Source organism: Vombatus ursinus, unplaced genomic scaffold (genome assembly GCF_900497805.2).
Source record: "Vombatus ursinus unplaced genomic scaffold, bare-nosed wombat genome assembly UNPS02014807.1, whole genome shotgun sequence".
Classification (NCBI taxonomy): domain Eukaryota; kingdom Metazoa; phylum Chordata; class Mammalia; order Diprotodontia; family Vombatidae; genus Vombatus; species Vombatus ursinus.
Window position 1 is genome coordinate 17,315,706 of NW_020954585.1, and position 22,699 is coordinate 17,338,404.

Sequence of the window (22,699 nt, forward strand, 5' to 3'; positions counted from 1 at the left end):
TTTTATTGTCTAAGGAAGGATAAAACCCTTGTTGCCTAACCCAGGCTAAAAGTTCCTTTTTCTTCACTGGATGAGCAAAGTGATATCAAGGAAAGAGTGCTTAGCTTGGAGCCTAAGTGCCATATTCCAATGCCATGCTATACCATTTGTTTAGGGGTGTGAACTGAGCTCAATTGCTGAGGGTCAGATATATAGCTCTAGGGCTGAGTCTAAGACACACATCACCATTTCTCAAATGTCCTCCAATTTAATTCAACAAAGATGGATTCAACATCTATTATGTATAACACTGTTCTGGTTTCTGGAGATACAAAGACAGAAATCAAACAATCTAGAAACTCACATTCTTCTGGTGGTTTACAAGATGTACACCAGTAAGAAGAGGCCAAAGAAAGCCAAGCCTGGAGAGAGTATTAACAAGTGGGGAGAGGGGCAATCAGGAAAGACATAGTGGAAGATATGGCACCTAAACTGAGTCTTGAAGGAGATCAAAGATTTTTGAGAGGTGAAGATGAAGAAGGATTACATTCCAGATACAGTGAAGATCTCACAGAGGTGAAAGAAAGAAGGAATATTGAGTTCTGGGAATGGCTATTAGTCCAGTTTGACTGATTTATTGAATTTGAGAAAGGGATCATAACTTTAGGGGAGGGGCCTCATTTTACAGACGAAAAAATGGAGGCTCAGAGAAGTTGTGATTTTCCTAGTACCACACAAGAGCAGTATTGAGATTTGGAACCAAACATTTTATCTCAAAATTCAATATTCTTTCCACTGTACCATGCTACCTTCTTGCTTCTCTCTTTTGCAGGCTAAAGAATCTTTGTTTTAAATTGACCTTTTTCTTTCTAGTGTAATAGAAGCCTTTTAAAATAACAACGATAATAATAATAGCTTGCATTTATACAAAAATTTAAGATTCACGAAGTTCTTTATTAGCATTATCTCATTTGATCCTCACAATAATCTTGGGAGATAGGTGCTATTATTAGAATCGTCATTTCATAAATGAGGAAACTGAGGTACAGAGAATTCAAGTGACTTGCACAAAGTCACACAATTAGTAAAGGTTTGAGGCTATATTTCAACTCAGGTCTTCCTGACTCGAGGTCTAATGCTATCTCCACTGTCCAAGCTGATTTTCCAGTTAATGTTTACCACATGAGATAGCTTAGTGCTAAAACAAGGATGGGAAACTGATAGAGGGAAAGCAAGCACAGAAAAAGAAGGTGGAAATGCCTATTTGCAATGGGGCTCAGGAACAGCTCAGATCCTACCTGATTTTTTTTTTTGTCCACAATCCTCTTCCTCAGTATAAGCCATGCTGTCAAAGTCATTTTCTTAAATGAGTGTGAGAATTAATCGTTGTTTATTACAGAACCTGATCCACTGTAACATCTCTTCTGTAGTCAAGGTAGGTGCCAGATATATTCATTCATCATTAGAGTAAGTATTTATTATACATCTAATGTATGAAATGCACTGAACTGGGTCCTGGAGTCGGGGGTGGGTGGGGAAGAATGAGCTAAGACTCAGTCAGGGAGCTTACTATCTAGTAGAGAGAGAGAGAGATAAGAGATAGACATACTTCTAGAAGCCACTATTTCCTTGGTATGGGTACTCCCTACAGTTATTCATATTGAAGTCTCTGTATCTTTGTAGATGGTTATGGGGAGTTACAGTGGGAGAAAATTTATCACCAGTGAAGAGCTTCCTGTCCAGACATCACTAGATTCTAGATATATGAGGCCATGGGTTACATTTTTGTCTTCTGTGAACTTCTGAGGGCATAGACTGCATTTTTATCTATACTATAGCTATTCTGTCTATGGAATCTAGCATGGTTGGCCTTCTCTTTCTCTTTCAGTGTAGAACCTTTATCACATCCACCTCAAAATGTTGTTTTGCCGCTTCCTTGATCTTCTTGCTTCATATATCTCTCTGTCTTCATCTTGATCTCCATCTCTGTCTATGTATATGTCTCCATCTCCATCTCCATCTATGTCAATTAATAAACATTTATTAAGCACCTACTATGTTCCAGGAACTATGCTAAGTGCTGAGGATACAAAAAGAGACAAAATATTGTCTCTGCCCTCAAGGAGCTTACACTCTTATGGGGGAGAAAACATGCAAACAAATATACACAAAGCAAGCTATAGATAGGATAAATAGGAAATAACTAACAGAAGGAAGGCACTGGAATTAAGATGGATTGGGGAAAGCTTCCTGTAGAAGGTAGAACTTTAGTTGGGCCTTAAAGAAAGTCAGGGAGGTCAGTAGTGGGAAGGGAGGAGGGAGAGAGTGTGCCAGGTATGAGGGACAGCCAGAGAAAATTCCCAGAGCCCAGAAATGGAGTGTCTTGTATCAGGGGTGGGGAACCTGTGGCCTCGAGGTCACATGTGGCCCTTTAGGTCGTTAAGTGAAGCCCTTTGACTGAGTCCAAACTTCACAGAACAAATCCCCTTAATAAAATGATTTGTTCTCTAAAACTTGGGCTAGTTCAAAAGGGCACACCCAAGGACTTAAAAGACTACATGGGGCTTTGAGGTCACAGGTTTCCCACCCCGGCTCTTGTTCATAGAATACCCAGGAGGCCATGTATACATATATGTATATCATCTATATTGTGGCATTTAAAAAGTTTGAGACATGATTTCTGGGGTAATTAGCCATTTTATTAATAATGCTAGCATTTTAATAAAAAAGTCAGTGGCACTTTCAAATATCAAAGACCCTCATGGCAGCAGGCTCATGGCTTATATGCCCTTGGAAGAGGGGTGTTCCTGAGTGTGGTAATCAACTCTGATTGGTTATCAATTAATAAGAAGTGGGCATTACCAAGAGAAGTGAGCTCACTCCGATGAGGGGCTCAGAGTGACATCAGGTCACTCTTGGACAGAGAGACTATCCCTATACCCAGACCACCTCCAGCCTTGGGCAATCTGGACAAAAGGATCTCTCTTCACCCAAGCTTGATTGAGTGGAATTTCACCTTAGATTAGAGATTTTTTCGATAAGGTTGAGTGGGGTTTAATCAAGATTGAAGAGAGTTAATTCAATGTCTTTCAAGAGACTGAATTTTGAAATGAGGACTATGGAAAAAAGGGGGAACTCTGGATCTCCCCAAATCTTTGCTTATTGATAATCATTTCTCTCAATATCTGTATCTTATGTGGCATATTTCTGTACATAGATTGGATATAGACAGATACACAGGTACATACATATTTTTAAAAACATCTTTTAGTTGTTGTAGTTGTTTTAACTTTTATATCCAGCCTTGGCTTGTTCTAATAATAACAATAACAGTAATGTTGTTGTTCAGTTGTTTTAGTCATGTCTGACTCTTTGTGACCCCATTTGCTGATTTTCTTGGCAAAATGCTGGAGTGGTTTGTTTTTTGCTTTTCCAGCTCATTTTACAGATGAAGAAAGTGAGGCAAACGGGGTTGAGTGCCTTGTTCAGGGTCACACAGCTAGTAAGTATCTGAGGATAGACTTGAACTCATGTCTTCCTGACTTCAGGCCAGGCAGTATCCCCCTCATTGCCCCAATAACAGTAATAGCTAGTACTTACATACTGCTTTAAGGTTTGCAAAACACTTTACACATACTATCTCATTTGATGCTTACGAAAGCTTTTTGATGTAAGTACTATTATTACTCTCACTTTACATATGAGAAACTGAGGCTAAGAGGTCCTGCATCTTGACCAGGATCACGTAGGTAATAAGTACCTCAGGCAGAATTTGAACTCAGTTCTTTCTGACTCCAAATCCACTCTCTCCACTGTACCATCTACCTCTTGAGCTGCTAAGCTTCTTGATGCAATTCTTATATACTGTGCTAGTCCTTTGTATTCAAGCTCATTTACTTTTCTTTGCTACTATCTTCTGCAGCTACCTCTATGGCTTCAGCCAGTGAATTTCCTGGGTGTCCATGTTGGGTTTTTTTTTGGTAGTCTCCCTGTTTCTTCCTCCTTAAAATCATTTCTGCTCATTCATCTTGAACCAGTTTCCCTTTCAAATATGAGGATGTTGAATACTGTCTATCCTTTCTCAAAACCCTTGGGAATATAATTACTGTGTACTTGGTATTCAAATAATTAAAAAAAGAAAGACTATTTTTGAAAGGGTAGCTAAGAAAAGAAGATAGAATGGCCTTTGAGCCTGTGAATGTCTGGTTTAAAAAAAAACCTATTGACTAGAAACTGGGAACCTTGAGATGATACCCAAAATAAGGTAATAGTATCATAGGATTTAGAATGAAAAAGGACTTTGAGGTCATCTAAAGGCCCAACATGGGAAGGAAACAGGCCCAGAGAGACGTGACTAGACCATAGTTACACAGACAGTAAATAGCAGAGCTGATATTTGAATCCAGGTTCTCTGACTGGAAATCTAAAGCTCTTTCCACTGTATATATCACCTTGTGGTTCAACTGGAAACATGTTGTTGTTCAGTCATTTCAGTTGTATCCCACTCTTTTTTTTTTTTTGACTAGGCAATGGGGTTAAGTGACTTGCCCAAGGTCACACAGTTAGTAAGTGTCAAGTGTCTGAGTCCGAATTTGAACTCAGGTCCTCCTGACTCCAGGGCTGGTGCTCTATCCACTGTGCCACCTAGCTGCCCTGTTTCCCACTCTTTAGGACCTCATTTGTTTTTTTTTTGTTTTTAGCAAAGATACTGAAGTGGTCCGCCATTTCCTCCTCTAGCTTATTTTACAGATGAGCAAACTGAGGCAAACAGGGTTAAATCACATAGCTAGTAAGTGTCTGAGGGCAGATTTGAATTCAGGAAGATGAGTCTTCTTGACTTCAGGCCCAGAACTCAATACATTGTGCTACAATACAGTACAGGTCCATTGTACTCTCTTCATCCACCAGAAAAGTCAGGTAGATTTAGTGTGGTAACCTTTGGGGTCATTCAAATTTTTGTCTCATTGTAAGCGAAGTACCTTTAATGAAATGAAGGGAGTAGAAGAGGGAGTTTAGGAATGATTAAGCCTCCCTGGGGTTTCAGAGTGATGATCTTGGATTACCTATAAGTCTTCCCTGTCATCTATGAAAGAACAATCTTGGAGGAGCTCTATATTTTATTGAGTAGACCTGGCCTAAACCCAATGACATTAGTGGGTAACTGGACAAACCTCAAAATTCAGCCACTTTATGAAGCCGAGCCAGCCAGAGGCAATTATGAAGTAAACAAAGTTTATGGCTCTTATGACCTCAGTTTTTCCTTTCTGTACACGTTTCCCTTTTCCATGAAACCTCTCTCTCGTCCCTTCCTTTTCCTTCAAGGCACTCAGCGCTCCTACTCCCCCATCAAAAAATGGCATTAGGGAAGGATTTGAAATTTATCATTTATACTTCATCATGGATTTAGCTATTAAGCCAAGTTGTTAACACAGTCTAGAATATCTTAATAATATCTTAAGCTTATGTAGTGCCTTAGAGTTTATAAAGTCCTCCCTCCTTACAATAATCCCATGAGAGATCACCCTGTTTTACAGATGAGGAATAATGAAGCTGAGAGAGATTAAATAAAGGTGCGAATTGTCTCATAGTGAGTAAGTGTCGCAGCTGGGATTTGAATCCAAGTCTGCTGGGTCTGTCTAGAAGTGTTTTTGCCATCCTACGGTTGTCTTAGCCTTGTCTCTAGTTTTTGGATAATAATAGTAAATCTAGCATGTATGCAAATATATAACTTAAAGTTTTCAATAATAATAATATTTAATTTATATTTAAAATACATAAAATATTTAATAAAATAAAACTAAAATACTTAGGACTTGTACAGCACTTTGAAGTTTGCAAAATGCTTTACACATATTATATCTTTTTTTTAAATTCTCACAACAACTTGAGAGGTAGGGGCTATTTTTATCCTCATTTTACAGATGAGAAAACTGAGGCTGAGAGAATATAACTAGAACAGAGGTTCTTCCTTTTATTTTGTGTTGTGGACCCAGGATTAGGCTGGTTTAATAGTCAGCTTTCTTAAAAAGAAAAAAGTGGACTCCCTTAGGCAGTCTGGTGAATCTTTCTCAGAATAATGTTTCACCCCCCCCAAAAATCACATTACAAAAAGAATTCCTGAATTTCAACCAGAGGTGAGTGAATATAAATATACAATTTTTTCTCACCCAACATATGGATCCTCTGAAATTTACACATAGAATGGGTCTCTGGACCGCATATTAAGAACTCCTTAAGTAGAGAGAATACTTTCCAATCCTCCTTCCTCCAAATCTCTCTATCCTGGGGAACAAATTCTTTTCTTGGCTCTAGACTCTGGTGTTTTCACAATTTTCTCACTTTATTGTAATCTTTATCAGTCTTGTTGCAGTCTTGTTGAAAGGATTAAGACCTCCCCTCAACTCCCAATTCTCCCTGCTCCCTACCCTCAAATATCTTTGGCAGTACTTAACTCCTGTTATCTCTCTTAGATGACTCGGTTGATTCTGAGAGACATGGAAATAAGGTAAGTCCTGAGCCAGCCAGTCCCTTTCTAAGTTCCAAGTTCCATTTTCTGGCAGATTGCCCAGTTATTTATGGTTTCAACTGGAGAAATTTTAAAGGTTAATCTCCCAGGGTACTGATACCTGAGACATTTGATTCCTGCTGCTGGTACTGTTTTAACAAATGACAGACATAATGATTTTTTTAAAAATAGACATAACTCCCTGTTTTTCTTTTTCAACTTTTCCTTTTTTTCTTTTTTCTTTTTTTATTATCAACTTAAATATTAAAACTTAAATATAAAATAAGAAAAGAAAAACAATATTGCCATATGCAAAACAGAACATGAGAAGATTCAAAACACAGAGCAATAAATTTTCATTTCAAGGAAGCCTATATAATAAATACTATGCATTGTATTGAGAGCTGTCCATCTTTTCTTTGCTTCCTTGTAAGTTTTCTTTTGTTCTCTGTTGTGCACTTTTTACTTTGTTCTTTTTTCTCTCTTCCTCCCCCTCCTCCCAGAAGGCTACAATTAATAGTGGATATATAAATACACACACATACATATATAGACATATGCACACAAATGTATATATATAGAGAGAGAATATATAATATAAATAAATATATACATACATACATACGTACACTCATATGCCCTTACATACATATACTTACTTACACATACATATACTTAGATATCTGCATCCATCTAAGTCCTTTCTATACTTATTAGTCCTGTTTCTCTGAGAGTGCATAACCTCTTCCTTCATAAGTTGAGGTCTTTCCATATTTTCCCAAGTCCACCAGCTCATCATTTCTTACACCACAGCAATAATCCCACCTTATGCTGTCTAGTTATTTTAAATAGTCCAAAACAATGTTGATGAATATGGCTGACATATAGTGTAGTTTTCCTATTTTACTCTTTTGATTAAATCTATTTTAACCCTAATTTTCTCTGAGATCATGATTACCACCCTTGCTCCTTTTTCCCTAACAAATTCTACTCCTGATCTTTATTTTATGTTTGTGTGTATCTCTTATTTCCTGTCCCTCCTAACTCCTCTACTTTACTTCTATCTGCTACCTTGCCTTCCTATTACTTACCCTACCCCTCTCCAAGGATCCCTCCCTCATCCTCCCATTCCCATTGATCTAAACACTTTTCTATACCCCCCTCCCCTTCCTCTAAAGATCCTTCCTTTATCCTCTCCTCCCTCCCAATCCCCTTAGTGTTTTATTTTTTTTCTGAGTTTAGAGGACTGTAATACTCTTTTAGATATATATGTATTATTCCCTCTTGAACCCATTCTGGATGAAAGTAGGTTTCCAGAACTACCAGCCGTCCTCCCCCATCTAATTCCTCTGTGTTGGTTTTGTATAAGATAATTACTGTCTTCAGCTGTTCCTAAACAATTTTTCTTTTAAAAATCATATCATACTCAGATTTACCCCAATTTTTCTTATGAACTACCCAATTACTAATAACAATCTTAGACAAATGTTTTATATTTCCTCATATAAAAGGTAAACAGTCTGTCCTTATTGAGTCCTTTGTAATTAGTCTTTGGTATATATCTTATATTTCTCTTGGCTCTTGTATGTCAAATCTTCTATTAAGTTTAGGTATTTTTTTTAAACAAAATGGGAGGGGAGTGGAGCCAAGATGGCAGAGTGAAAGCAATGACTTGCTTGAGCTCTTCCCCAGACCCTTTCAAATATCTGTAAAAATGGCTCTAAACAAATTCCAGAGCAGCAGAACCCACAAAAAGACAGAGTGAAACACATTTCCAGCCCAAGACAACCTGGATGGTTGATGGGAAAGGTCTGTTATGCCAGGCTGGGAGAAGGTCACAGTTCAATGTGGGTCATACAGGCAAAGACAGGGCCCCAGCGAACCTGGAGCATGCCTCAGGGGACTGAGTCATGGGGAGCTGTGGAGGTTTCCAGACATTTCAACCCATAAATGCAAAAGACAACTTAGAAGGTCAGTTGGAAAAGTCTGTTGGACCTGGGTGAGACAGGAGCATGGTTGGGCCCCAGCCCTGGTACAGCTCCAGGTAGCTGTAGGGGTGGCTGCTTCCAGAGCTCTCAGCCCCTAGATGGTGGGGGGATTGAGTGACTGATAAGAGGGGGATTGCAGGGATCTCTTTGCTGATGCTGAGGAAGGATTCTCTTGCTTTGCCCATGCTTGGATCTGGGTTGCAGTCCTCAGTGGTAGTCCTGGGGCAAGGAGGAGTGCTAATATGGGGAAGCTTGTGGTGGCAGTGGAGAGGGAATCCTCTTCACACTGCCAAGGCAGAAAAGACTGTTTGTGGTCACTTATAGACCAGAGCACAGGCCAGGAAAGGAGTAAAAACTTCTCCTTTGATCATACCACCTGGAAGAAATGAAAATTTACAGGTCCCTAAAAGTATCTCTGAAAACAGCTGCACAAAACCCCTGAAACTTGGGGCAGTACATCCTCCACACTGTAAGCAGAGCCCTAACGTACCAAAGAGTTAAAAGTCAAGTAATTGGCTGGGAAAATGAGCAAACAGTGGAAAAAACTCAGACTACAGAATCTTTCTTTGGGACAAAGAAGATCAAAACATAACAACCAGAAGAAGACAACAAAATCAAAGTTCCTACATACAAAGCCTTCAAGAAAAATATGAATTGGTCTCAGGCCATGGAAGATCTCAAAAAGGATTTTGAAAAGCAAATAAGAGAAATAGAGGAAAAATTGAGAAGAGAAATGAGAGTGATGTAAGAAAATCATGAAAAACAAGTCAACAGCTTGCTAAAGGAGACCCAAAAAAATACTGAAGAAAATAACACCTTAAAAAATAGACTAACCCAAATGGCAAAAGAGGTCCAAAAAGCCAATGAGAAGAAGAATGCCTTAAAAAGCAGAATTGGCCAACTGGTCAAAAGGTCCAAAAGCTCACTGAAGAAAATAATTCCTTAAAAATTAGAATGGAGCAAATGGAAGCTAATGACTCTATAAGAAATAAAGAAATTATAAAACAAAACCATAAGAATGAAAAAAATAGATGACAATGGGAAATATCTCATTGGAAAGACAACTGAAATGGAAAATAGATCCAAAGAGATAATTTAAAAATTATTGGACTACCTGAAAGCCATGATCAAAAAAAGAACCTAGACACCATCTTTCAAGAAATTATCAAGGAAAACTACCCTGAGATTCTAGAACCAAAGGGTAAAATAGAAATTGAAGCATCCATCAATCACCTCCTGAAAGAGATCCCCAAAGGAAAACTCCTAGTAATATTATAGCCAAATTCCAGAGTTCCCAGGTCCAGGAGAAAATATCACAAGCAGCCAGAAAGAAACAATTCAAATATTGTGGAATCACAATCAGGATAACACAAGATTTAGCAGTTTCTACATTAAAAGATAAGAGGGCTTGGAATATGATGTTCCAGAGCTAGGATTAAAACCAAGAATCACCTACCCAGCAAAACTGAGTTTAATCCTTCAGGGGAAAAATGGACATTCAGTGAAATAGAGAACTTTCAAGCATTCTTGATGAAAAGACCAGAGCTGAATAGAAAATTTGACTTTCAAATACAAGACTCCAGAGAAGCATGAAGAGGTAAACAAGAAAAAGAAATCATAAGGAACTTATTAAAGTTGAACTGTTTACATTCCTATATGGAAAGATGATATTTGTAATTCATGAGACTTTTCTTTGTATTAGGGTAGTTGGAGGGAATATATATTTATATGGACAGAGGGCCAGGGTGAGTTGAATATGAAGGGATGATATCTAAAAAATAAAATTAAGGGGTGAGAGAGAGAATTGTATTGGGAGAAAGAGAAAGGGAGAGGTATAATTGGGTAAATTATCTCACATAAAAGAGGCAAGAAAAAGCTTTTACAGTGGAGGAAAAGAAAAGGGAGGAATGAGTGAATCTTACTCTCATTGGATTTGGTTTAAGGAAGGAATAACATGCATACTCAATTGGGTATGGAAATCTATCTTGCCCTACAGGAAAATAGGGGGTAAGGGGATAAGAGAGGGGGGATGATAGAAGGGAAGACAGGTTGGGGGAGGGGGTAATAAGAAGCAAACACTTCTGAGGAGGGACAGGGTCAAAAGAGAGAATAGAATAAATGGGGGGGCAGGATAGGATAGAGGGAAATATAGTTAGTCTTTCACAATATGACTACCATGGAAGTGTTTTGCATGGCTACCTATAACCTATATTGAATTGCTTACCTTCTCAATGAGTGTGGGTGGGGAGGGAGGAAGAGAGAGAATTTGGAACTCAAAGTTTTAAAAATGAATGTTAAAAATTGTTTTTACATGTAACTGGGAAATAAGATATGTAGGCAATGGGGTATAGAAATCTATCCTACCCTACAGGAAAATAGAAGGGGAAGAGGATAAGAGAAGAGGGGTGATAGAAAGGAGGGCAGATTGAGAGAAGGGTGTTAAGAATCCATGCCATCTTAGGGGGAAGGGGAGAAATGGGGAGAAAATTTGGAACTCAAAATCTTGTGGAAGTGAATGTGGAAAACTAAAAATTAATTAATTAATAAAAATACTGGAATACTGGAAGTCTGACAATTCATTAAATGTTGGGGGTTTTTCCCATTCAGGATTATGCTTAGCTTTGCTCTGTGTGATGTTTTTGGCTGGAACTCCAGTTCTTTTACTCTTTGGTATATAATGTTCTAAGACCTGCAGTCTTTTAGTGTCATCACTGCTAGGTCTTGTGTTGTTCTGATTGTGCCACCACCTTTTTAAATTATTTTTTCTTGTTGCTCATAATATTTTCTCCTTGAGTTGGGGGGTTCCAGAATTTGACTATGATATTCCTGTGGGTTTTCCTCATACGATCTCTTTCTAGTGGTGATCAGTGGATTTTTTCTATTTCTACTTTCTCCTCTTGTTCTAATGCTTCAGAATGATTTTCTTTATTTCTTTTATTATTATATCAAGATTCTTTTTTTTATCATAGCTTTCAGGTAGTCTAACTTATGTTTTCTCTTTCTGATGTGTTTTTCAGATCAGTTGTTTTTCTTATGAGATGTTTCACGTTCTCTTCTACTTTTTCATTCTTTATATTTTGTTTTATTGTTTCTTAGTCTCTTATTACTTTGCTGTCTTCCCCTTGCCCTGATTTTCAAGGAGTCATTTTCTTCCTTAAGATTTTGGAAGTCCTTTTCCAGCTGGTTGACTTTCTTTTCATAATCTTCTTGATTTTCTTGGATTGTTCTTAATCTATTTATTTTAGTTTTCCCTCAATCTCTCTCATTTGATTTTTAAAGTCTTTTTAAAGTTCTTTGATGAATTCTTTTCAGGCAGGTGGCCATTTGACATTACTCTTTGGTGTAGAAAAGGGTTTCTTTGCTTCAATATCCCCCTCTGAAGATGAACCCTGGTCTTTTTTATTCTCATAGTAACTCTTTGCGGTTGGATTCTTTCTCCTTTGTCTGTGCGTTTTTTTTTTATTTGTAGCAGCATATTTTTTGTAGTCACCTCTATTCCTGGGGTATGGGGGATGGTGCCTCTGGCCTCTGATCCTCCTTCAGTTCTCCCCTCTGTCCTGGAACTGAAACCAAGACCTTCAGCTTCCTGTAAGTGCCCATAACCAGTGGCACCCCTGACCCACTGCTTCTGCACTCCGTGGGCATGTACTGGTTCCTTCTCACTCAAGGCTGTGTCTCCACAGCACAGCTGGGTCTGGCATTCCTTATTAGCAGAGGCTCCCTAGATCTTCCCTGGCTCAGATGCCCCACTCCCCTCACTGTCCTAGGTGGGAGGTGGGGGGTAAAAGTTCCTGTGGCTGGCAGGGAGGCAGCCTCCCAACCCAGATAACCACAGCACTAGTGGCTTGTTGTTTAAGTGCAATTAACCTTGAGGTGTTTGTTCTACACAGGGACCAAACCTCCTCCTGGGACTTCTCTTCAGATCTCTGCCGATTGTCCCAGGAGGACAACTGTTCCGTCCCTACTCTTATTTATTTTTACTGCTCTATGTTCACCTGGAGGTACTATTTTATTTTGTTTGTGAGGGAAATCTGGAGAACTTGGAATTTTCTGACTTACTCCACCATCTTTCCAGAATCTTCTGGCCAACTTTTCATATGGATTTGGGTATTGTATAAGTCAAAATACTAAAGTGGCAGCCTGGCCCTTTTAATTCAAACTGAATTACATTTTTCAAGGGTCCCTGGCTTCAACTTAAATCACTTAAAATAGTATGTATTAGGCATGTGCCTGGCTAGCCCTGGAGATACAGAGGCAAAAATTAAAACAGTCTCTGACCATAAGGTTCTGGGTAGGATGGGGATGACAACACATAAACAGAAAAGTACATGTAAAACATATGTATATATACATATATACACACAGAGACAGATTGACATGTATGCATACACACACACACACACACACACACACACACACACACACACACCCCCCATAGTGGATAGTTCTAGAGTGTTGGGTTTAGAGCCATGTAGACCTAAATTAAAATCTTGCCTCAGATACTAACTGTGTGAAACTGGGTAAGTCACTTACCTTTGTCTACCAGTTTCTTTATCTGTAAAATGTGGATAATAATAGCACCTACCTCCTAGGGTTGTTGTGAGCATCAAATAATATAATCATTGTAAGGCATTTAGCACAGTGGCTAGCACATAGTAGAAATTTTATAAATGTTAACTATTATTATTTAGCACCTATTTGAAAATGTCTGTACTAATATATTTTCTCTCAGGCAGTCTCCAGTCAGTAAATAGCAGATTTTCTTATTTTTCACAGGAAAAAATATTTTGGACTTATAACTTCATGCTTATGATCATTAAGAGCCATAAAGGACCTTAACTGTCCTTTTGTTTATAAAACCTTTCGTTATATAGATGAAGCAACTGAGGCTCAGAAAGCTGAATGTATTTGCCCAAGGTCACATAAACATGCAAATGGAAGAGCCTGGAATTTAATTAAATTCAATTCCATAAACATTTATTAAGCATCTACTATGTGCTGGTCACGACTTTAAACAAATTCAATATTCATTGCTCCAATGGATCCATTTTCTCATCAATTTGGCAGTGTCCTTCAATGATGTGGTTTGTAATCCATCCATGCCTACCAATGCTATACTACTCTTTTCTGTGTTTTCCCAAAAGTTTGCCAGAAGGTATCCTCCCAACATGCTAGATGCCTTGCTCGTTTTCTTCTGATATTGAAAGGGTACCAGCAGAGCGCCCTTCCTGTCTACCTGCTATCCCTTAATCAGCCCATCTTTCTCTTGCATAGTTTCTTTGCTCCTGTTCTTCAATGGAGTTCCTTGTTGGTTATATGTGTAGACTGCCCACATATATAGCATGTACCTTTCCACTGTGTTCTGTGGGATAGTCATTTTTAACTCTTCAGAGGCAGTGATATATCACATCTCTTTGCCATTATTATACACTTGCAAAATATTAGTATTGAAAAGATTGGCCTTTGCTTTCATGGGAATCTGAGATTCAAAAAAGCTTCAAAATTTTCTGAAAGCAATCCAGCCTACTGTTCTCCTCCTATTCAACTCTGGGTCAGCTCACTGTCCATCAGCATTATCTGTCCCAGAAAAACAACTGTTGGATAAGTTATCTGGATTGCTCATCCCTAAATATATGTTAAAATCTGGAAAATAGATGTTCTTCATCTACTTGATTTTTCCTGTGTGATTTGACAGCTCAGACTCCTTTGAATAATTACAGATCTCTTGCAGAAAACTCTGCAATGTTTTGGGGATTGATGCAACTAGCACAATGTCATCCACAAACAGGAGAATTTGTTGAATCTTGGTATTCACACGGATTCCCTCTTTGACCTGGGCTCCGTGCTGGATTTCTTCCAAATTGTACAACCTAACCAGTTGTACAATTGCTGTTGTGTGTTCCCATGAACAGATGATGTTGGATGTAACTTGTGTATGGCTAAATAGTGATACCATTGTATTAAAATGCTACCATTTGATCTATTCCAGCTACCATCTCCTGAGTTTGGGCTTTTCATGTGAAATATTCCAATAAAAACAATAACAAAAAATACCTTTGGGAAACATACATCTTTCTTTTTTATGTGTCACCTGATATTTGTGTTTAGAGAGACATAGACATTGAAGAAGATTTTTTCTATTATTTCTTCTAAGAAATCTTGTATTACAGCAATGTATGGGAGACACCTACTTGTACGAGTTTGTAAGGCAATATTTTGGCCTCTTGAATCAAATGCTTTTTTTTATCAGCAAACAGTCAGTCCAATCTTAAATTCTCTACATCTCTCAGTTAATTGCAAAAAGGTAAAGATGTGATCAATTATGGAATATCAAGTGCAAAAATTTGTTGTTCCCCTGCCACTACTCTCACCTTGTTTGCCCTTGATTGTGGAGAGAGGACTCTTGCAACAATTTTGAATAGATGGTAGAGTAGGTTGGCAGTAACTGATGTTCTCTTAGTTACTTTAGTTACCTTTTCCCAATATTTAATAAATTCTTCTATTTCCCACCCTACACCTTTAGTATGTTCCGTATCTTAGTCCCTCAATATCATCACAATTCTATTACCTCTAACCTGGATCACTTTTTATCTATATTTGGTCCAATCTGACCACTTTCCCCATTTTTGTTCTCTTTTGCTGTTTCTATAAGCTTCAGAGAAGTATGTCTGAAACCGTGGTCCAAGCATGATGGTTCACTGTGATGGAGAAAACAGTTTATTAGTATGGTTTTTGCAAAACTCCATTTTTACCCTGGTTTGTAGCCCTTCTACCATTTTCATTCTTGAAGGCTCTTGTGATAACTTTGCTTAGGTGGATATCTTGCTATGCTTTTGTTAAACCATTTTTAGCCTCCACTGCAAGATAAACACAAAGACAAAACAGTGAACCATATCCAGCTCCTTAGGAGCTCACATTCTCCTGGGGCTAGGGGCAGAGGAGGAGAATACATTTATCCAAATAAATGAACTCAAAATAATTTCAAGAGGGAGAGGATTCTTAGATCTCCTGACTTCAAATCCAGCATTCAATTCCATTCTACCAGGCTGCCTCTCTAGAATGTGTACTCTATGAAGATAGGAACTATTTTTATTTCTGTCTTTGTATCACAAGTATAGTGCTTTGTATATATTAGGCACTTGATAAATAATTGCCTAATTGACTTGAATTGAGAGAACACATAGGATTTATTTTTAAAAAGAAATTTCTACTTTAAAAGTGAGGCAAAGAGAAGAGTTGGGGACATTCTATAATATTACCTATATTAGTATAACACTGGTAGTACTGTGAATCCATCTGAAACCATCCGGAATTAGTTACCAGAAGGATTGTGAAGGCTTTTATTATATCAAGGTTACTTCTATGACCTGATCCCACAGCAAGAACCCCAAAGATGACATTGTAGCTATTGTAAGTTCAACAATCATTATTGGGGGATCCTAATTAATAAAGGGGGATGGTAAAGCCATTTTATAAGATTTAGAAGCAATTCTCTTAATACAAATGGGAACATGGAGAGTTGTGTGGCAATCCCCACGAGACTCATTTATTGCTTTTTTTTTTTCTGTGTATGATGGAATCTTGTCACAAGTATGTGTGAAACTTTGCTTATTTTGATTTCAGGCGGAAAGGACTGGTTCTGAATATCTCCTCAGGGGCAGGTCGTTTCCCTTGGCCATTATATAGCATTTACTCATCTACAAAAGTGAGTGAGAGCCCAATTTGATGTCTCAGTGTCCATCAAGTTGAATGGTATCACATATATTTCCCCATTTTGTTCTCCCCTTCCTTTTTCCAATCTGATTTATAGGAGATTTTCTAAAATGATTTCTCATAGGTTCAACTAGTTTAGAATGTAATTCAGGGTAGAAAGAGTTCATAAAAGGTTCAGGCTAAAGGTTAGGGTTGGGATTTGTTGATGAGATGAGTTCTAGGCAGTTTATGCTGAGGTTTCTAAGAAAGAAGCTGATCCCCCCCCAATTAAAATCAGTGGACATTTATTAATTGCCTGCTGTATGCTAGATGCTGAGAGGAATACAAAGATTGATGCTGACCTCAAGAACTTTAAAAACTAATAAAGAAACTTACAATATAGTAGCAGTGATGTGGCACCAAGAGGTCATCCAACCATGAAGGGCAAGAGGTTAGCAGGGATGTCCACAAAGACATCAAACAAATTCAGAGAAAAAAGTACTTTTGTCATTGTTGTTTAGTCATTTCAGTTGTGTCTGACTTTTTGTGGTTGGAGTGGTTGGCCATCTCCTCCAGCTCATTTTACAGATGAGGAAACAGAGGCAAACAAAATTTGAACTCAGGAAGATAAGTGATATACAAGAGAAGAATATAAATTAAATACATTGACTTTTCCCCACTAAAAAGAATGATTTCATTATTATGGGAAAGTTCTTTCCAGTACAAGGCAATAGAAAGATCTTTATGGAAATCAACACTCATTCATAATTGGAAATTGCTATCTTTTCATTTCAATTAAAAAATTAAATACCTACTACATACAATGTACTGGACATTCAACAAAAATTTATTGAGTGCCTACTATGTGTAATACGCTTAACATAAAAAAGATGAAACATGTCATAGAACCTCCTTTCATGGAGTTTACAGCCTATTAGGACGAGTCAGGGAACAGGGGGCATATATGACATATGTACAAATAAATGTTATATAATATAGATAACACAGGGCATGAGCTTTGAAGGATGAGCTAGGTTGTGCAGTGGGTAGCCTGGAGTCAGGAAGACCTGAGTTCAAATTGGGCTTCAGATACTTAGTGTCTGTGTGACCCTGTGCAAGTCACTTAACCCCTATTTGCCCCAGCTGCCCCATCTCTGAAATGGAGGTGACAATAATAGCACCTACCTGTCTAGGTCATTGTGAGGATCAAATGAGATAAAAATTGTAAAGGGTTAAAACACAGTGCCTAGCAATAGTAAGTGCTATATAAATGTTAGCTATCATTACTATGAAGAGGGAGTACTCTAGGCATAAGATGCACATACATAGGAGTGAAAAGGGCAGAGGGTAACTAGGTGGCACAGTGAATAGAGCATTGGGTTTGGAATCAGGAAGACTTGAATCTGGCCTCAGACACTTACTAGCTGTATGACCCTGGGCAAGTCACTTAACCCTGTTTGCCTCAATTTCCTCACCTGTAAAATGAGCTAGAGAAGAAGATGGCAAATCACTCTAGGATCTTTGCCAAGAAAACCCCAAATCGAGTCACAAAGAGTCAGACGTAACTGAAATGACTGAACACAGCAGAAAAGGGCAGAATATGATCAGAGGGTAATTAGTAGTACTGTTTGGATAGAGAACAGAGTGTAATAAAGGAGAGTGATATGAAATAAGATTGGAAAGGCAGGTTGCTGTTAGATTTTAGAGAACCTTAAATGCCTGATAAAAAGTTTGTATTGAGTAGAGAGTAGGGGAGGGATAGGAGAGATTTTTGTTGGTGTAAAATAGACAGAATTGGAGGTAGGGGATGAAGGAGAGAGAAAAAGGAAAGATGATATTGAAATTTTCAGGGCTGAAAAAGAGAAGCTCCTTTGGTATCCCTTCCAGTAATTGTGTATCCTGGGGTTAGTAGGAGAGAAACTTTTTGATGACTAATTCCTTTTCTTTCTAGGCCTTTGTATGCACATTTTCCAAAGCACTACAAGTTGAGTATAAGGAGAAAGGAATCGTTATACAGGTAATGTAAACGGTGCAACCTTCAGGGATCTTGGGCTTGAGTTTTTAAACCTTGTGTAACATTTTAATCTTGTGACATCCAAGATTTCCGTGTGATTTGGCTCCAGGTTCACTAAAGAATAAGTGTGCAGAGAAGGGTACTGAGGGGGAAAGACATTGTCCCTCTATCAGTTAATTTGATAGTCCCTACTTTTCATAGAATCACAGATTTGGAACTAGAAGGGACCCTATGGACTCTTAAGTCAACACTTTCACTTTATAGATAAGGCAACCGAGTCTCCAGGTTCAAGTGACTTGCCTGTATGACCTTATCATGTGGGTATTAAGTGACTCAGGTCTTCTGGCTCCCAGGTGGTACAGCAGTATCACATTGCCTCCAATTCAATTCAGTTCAACAAATATTAAGCACCTACTGTGTGTAAAGGATTGTGCTAGACACTGCCTTTACTTCTGCCACTACTATTGTTGCTGTTGCTCTCCTCATCTCATAGGGCCTAGGAGAAAGTGGCAAAAGAATGGAAGTAGGAGTGAGGATAATGGGGCTGATCATAGTTGAGGGGTACATTGATGCCCATTAAAATAACATATTACACCATCCTATACATTCTCCGTTCCACTGGAAAAACATTTTCTGTATCACTCTCAGGCATCACATTCTTCATTATATTCTTATAGGTGATATAGGGGCAAATGAGAGTGGTAGTGAAGAGGTGGGAGAGAAAAGGGCAGAGTTACGATGGCTTGTGGGTAGTCCCCATAGGAAAGAAGAAAGGGAGGGAGGAAGGAAAAAGCACTTAAATACTTACTTTGTGCTGAACAATGTGCTTAATTCTGGGAATGCAAACTGAAAAAGTCAGATAGTTCCTGTTCTCAAAGAGCTTATGTTCAATTTGGGAGAAATAACAAATATACGAGAATTCAACTTCAAGGAAAATAGAAAGATCCACAAATTCTAAGGGTGAAGCTGAAAGTCAGATGGTGAGGCTGAGACATTAGCAGATCAGATGACAGTGCCTAGGATCTGAAGGCCATAGTGTCAGGTCAAATAGTTGTTTGTCCTTTGTTCTCAAAGAGGACCATGAAGACAGGAAGGTAATGTCATGACAAGCAAGTGAATTGTATTTAAGTGAGGGAGGGATGTGCAAAGTCACCAGCCTCACTTTCTCCTCCAGAGTCATCTGGGTCCAGTGGAAAGATATAGATCAGGATGACTGGAAATGGCCCAGGATGCAGTGGGAGATCTTGGCCTTTTTAAGCTAAGGTCTTTCCCAGGTCTCAGTTTGACTGAGACAATGCCCATTCAGCGGTTAAGGCTAAGTAAGAAATGAGGCAAAGAATGGCCTGTTTTACTTAGCCAAAAAAAAAAAATTGATATGGGAGGGGAAGACCCTCAGGGTTTCTGGCCAAAACAGGAACAATTGCTATTTACACTTACTCTGAGCCATCAGAGCCCAAACAATGTGACCAAATGAAACTTAGACTGGGACTCATTGTTGGCCAATCAATGAAAGCCCGAGTGAATTGGGTTTAAGGCATGATGCTTAAGAAAGAAATCTAGCCTGTAAACCCTAAGATATCTCAGGAACTTTCAGCCATCAAAATTTATATTCCTTTGGACAGAGCAACTGCAGGTAAGTGTATAATGACAGTACCTGGGATCTGAAGGCCATAGTGGCAGGTCAAATAGTGAAGTCTGGTAGACCTCCATCTCACTGCAAGGACTGTAATTGGTGACTCCATGTCATTCAAATAGTATGAACAGTCATATTGTCTCCTCAGGGTAAAGTGTCTGTAAGGAACTGGACCATCACCACTGGAAAGTGGGAGAGGGGTCTGAGGGTTCAAGTGAAAAACTATGTAAATAGCAGTTGTTTCTCTTTTGGTCAGGAACTCTGAGGGTCTTCCCCTCACAGACTGATTTTTTAAAAGAGACTATTCTCTATCCCATTTCTTATTAAATTAAATTAAGGTTAAAGACCTTAGCTTGAAAAGACCAAGGTCTCCCACTGCATCCTGGGCCATTTCTAGTCATTCTGATCTATATCTTGCCACTGGACCCAGATGACTCTGGAGGAGAAAGTGAGGCTGGTGACTTTGCACAGCCCTCCCTCACTTAAATCCAATTCATTTGCATGCCATGGAATTACCTCCTTGATGCCATGATCCTCTTCAAGAACAAAGGACAGCAATCTCTGTGATGTAATAAATACTACACGTTGAGGCAGCTAAGTGGTGCAGTGGATAGAGTACCAGCTCTGGACTCAGGAGAACCTGAGTGTAAATCTGGCCTCAAACACTTGACACTCACTAGCTGTGTGACCCTGGGCAAGTTACTTAACTCCATTGCCTAGCAAAAAACAAAAACAAACAATAGATACTGCATGTTGTTTTCAAATCTACCTAGTTTTTCTGTGTTTACTTCTAAGTTTTCTTTTGTTCTCTTCTGTGCACTTTTTTCTCTCTCTTCCTCCCCACTCTGCCCTAGAGGAGGCTACAATTAAACATGAATATATGTATATATATATACACACACATATATATTCACACATGCATATATGTGTGTACATATATACATACATATATGTATGTAAGACTATACATATTTCTATATGTCAATTCTTTCTCTGGAGGTGATTAGCATCTTCCTTCATAAGTTCAAGTCTTTCCATGTTTTTCTATAATGAACCAGTTCATCATTTCTTATAGCACAGTAATATTCTATCACAATCATATAACCACAACTTGTTTAGCCATTCGCTAATTGAAGTCAATCTGATAGGCATAAGATGATGTCCCCTAATTGTTTTTATTTGCATTTCTCTAATCAATAATGACTTAGGACATTTTTTCATATGTCTATATATAGTTTTAATTTCTTCATAGAAAAACTGCCTGTTCATATCCTTTGATCATTTGTCAAATGGAGAATGACTCATATTCTTATAAATTTGACAAAGTTCTTTATATATTTGGGAAATGAGACCTTTATCTGAGAGACTATCTATGAAAAATTTCCCCAATTTTCTCCTTCCCTTCTAATGTTGGTTATATTGGTTCAATTTATACAAGAACTTTTAAATTTAATAAATCAAAATTATCCATTTTACGCCTCACAATGCTATCTCTTATTTATTCATAAATTGTTCTTCTATTCATGTCTGATAAGTAATATGTTCCATGTTCTTCTAATTTTCTTGTGATACCTCTCTTTATATCTAGGACATGTATCCATTTTGACCTCATCATGGCACATGGTTTAAGATATTAGTCTATGCCCAATTTCTGCCAGAGTGCTTTCCAGCTTTCCCAACAATTTTTGCTAAACAATGAAATCTTATCCGCAGAACTTAAATGTTTACATTTGTCAAATACAAGCTTCCTATAATCCTTTCACATACATGTATTGTACGTCTACTCTGTTCCACTGATCTACCTTTCTATTTCTTAGCCACAACTGGATAGTTTTGATATTTACTGCTTTTATAATATCGTTGGAAGTCTGGTACTGTTGACCTCCTTCCTTTACATTTTTTTTTCCCCACTAGTTTCTCCCTCAGGCACTTCTTTAGCCATGGCTAGGGACCCCAGCCATGCTGTCCCACAAACACTCTTGTCCTTGCAGTCCCTCTGGCAGCTCCAAAACCGGCTTTTCCCCATACCATGGACCCAAAACCAGGAATTCTGCTGTCCTGCGAGTGCCCACAGCCAGCAGGGTCTCCACCCCTCTGCTACTGCACTCACTCACTGGTTGGTCATGTGCTCCCTCCTTTTCACCCACAGCCCTGACAGCAGAAGGTCCTTCAATCTTCCCCTGTTCAGCCCTCCAAGCCCCCCCCTCCACTGTCTCCTGAGGCCAGGAGGCACCTAACCCAGTTGCCCCCCAGGGCTTGTTGTTTGTTGATTCAACAAGCCTGCCTGGAGATGTGTGTACTTCACTCAGTCCAAACCTCCACCTCAGTTTTTGTGAAGTCTTCTCAAGTTGTCTTGGGAGGACAGCTGTTTTACCCTCACTTTTATTTATTTCTGCCACTCTAAGTACACTTTGAGGCTATGTTCTGTCTTTTAGGTGGAGGAAATTTGGAGAGCCTGGAGTTTTTTTACCTACTTCACCATCTTCCCAAACCTTCTTGACTCTCTTGGCTCTCTTTCATATTATTATATTTATATATAATATATTACATTATCACATTATATTGTATTTATACCATTATATTATATGTACTATTATTATTTATTTATTTATCTCCATTATATTATGCTGCCTCTCTAAAGAAACTCTAGGGATTAAAAAAAATCAAAATAGGGGCAGCTAGGTGGTGCAGTGGATAGAGCACCGGCCCTGGAGCCAAGAGGACCTGAGTTCAAATCCGACCTCAGACACATGATACTCACTAGTTGTGTGACCCTGGGCAAGTCACTTAATCCAGATTGCCTCTCCCCCCCCCAAAAAAAAATCAATAAAAACTTATTTTAAAAAATCAAAATAAATAAATAAATTTAATGGCAGTCTTTGCCCTCA

The 22,699-nt window shown here is 38.5% G+C and overlaps 1 protein-coding gene across 3 annotated transcripts in view; it reads left to right on the forward strand.

Annotated features, from left to right (window-relative positions):
- HSD17B3 (hydroxysteroid 17-beta dehydrogenase 3) overlaps positions 1 to 22,699 on the forward strand; it is a 62,921-nt gene that overhangs the window by 35,115 nt on the left and 5,107 nt on the right. For all 3 annotated transcript variants that reach the window (XM_027874995.1, XM_027874997.1, XM_027874996.1), the window contains 4 exons: positions 1,379 to 1,414; positions 6,450 to 6,484; positions 16,096 to 16,177; positions 18,116 to 18,181. In XM_027874995.1, the coding sequence (XP_027730796.1) occupies positions 1,379 to 1,414; positions 6,450 to 6,484; positions 16,096 to 16,177; positions 18,116 to 18,181 (219 nt within the window). The remainder of the gene's footprint in view (positions 1 to 1,378; positions 1,415 to 6,449; positions 6,485 to 16,095; positions 16,178 to 18,115; positions 18,182 to 22,699) is intronic.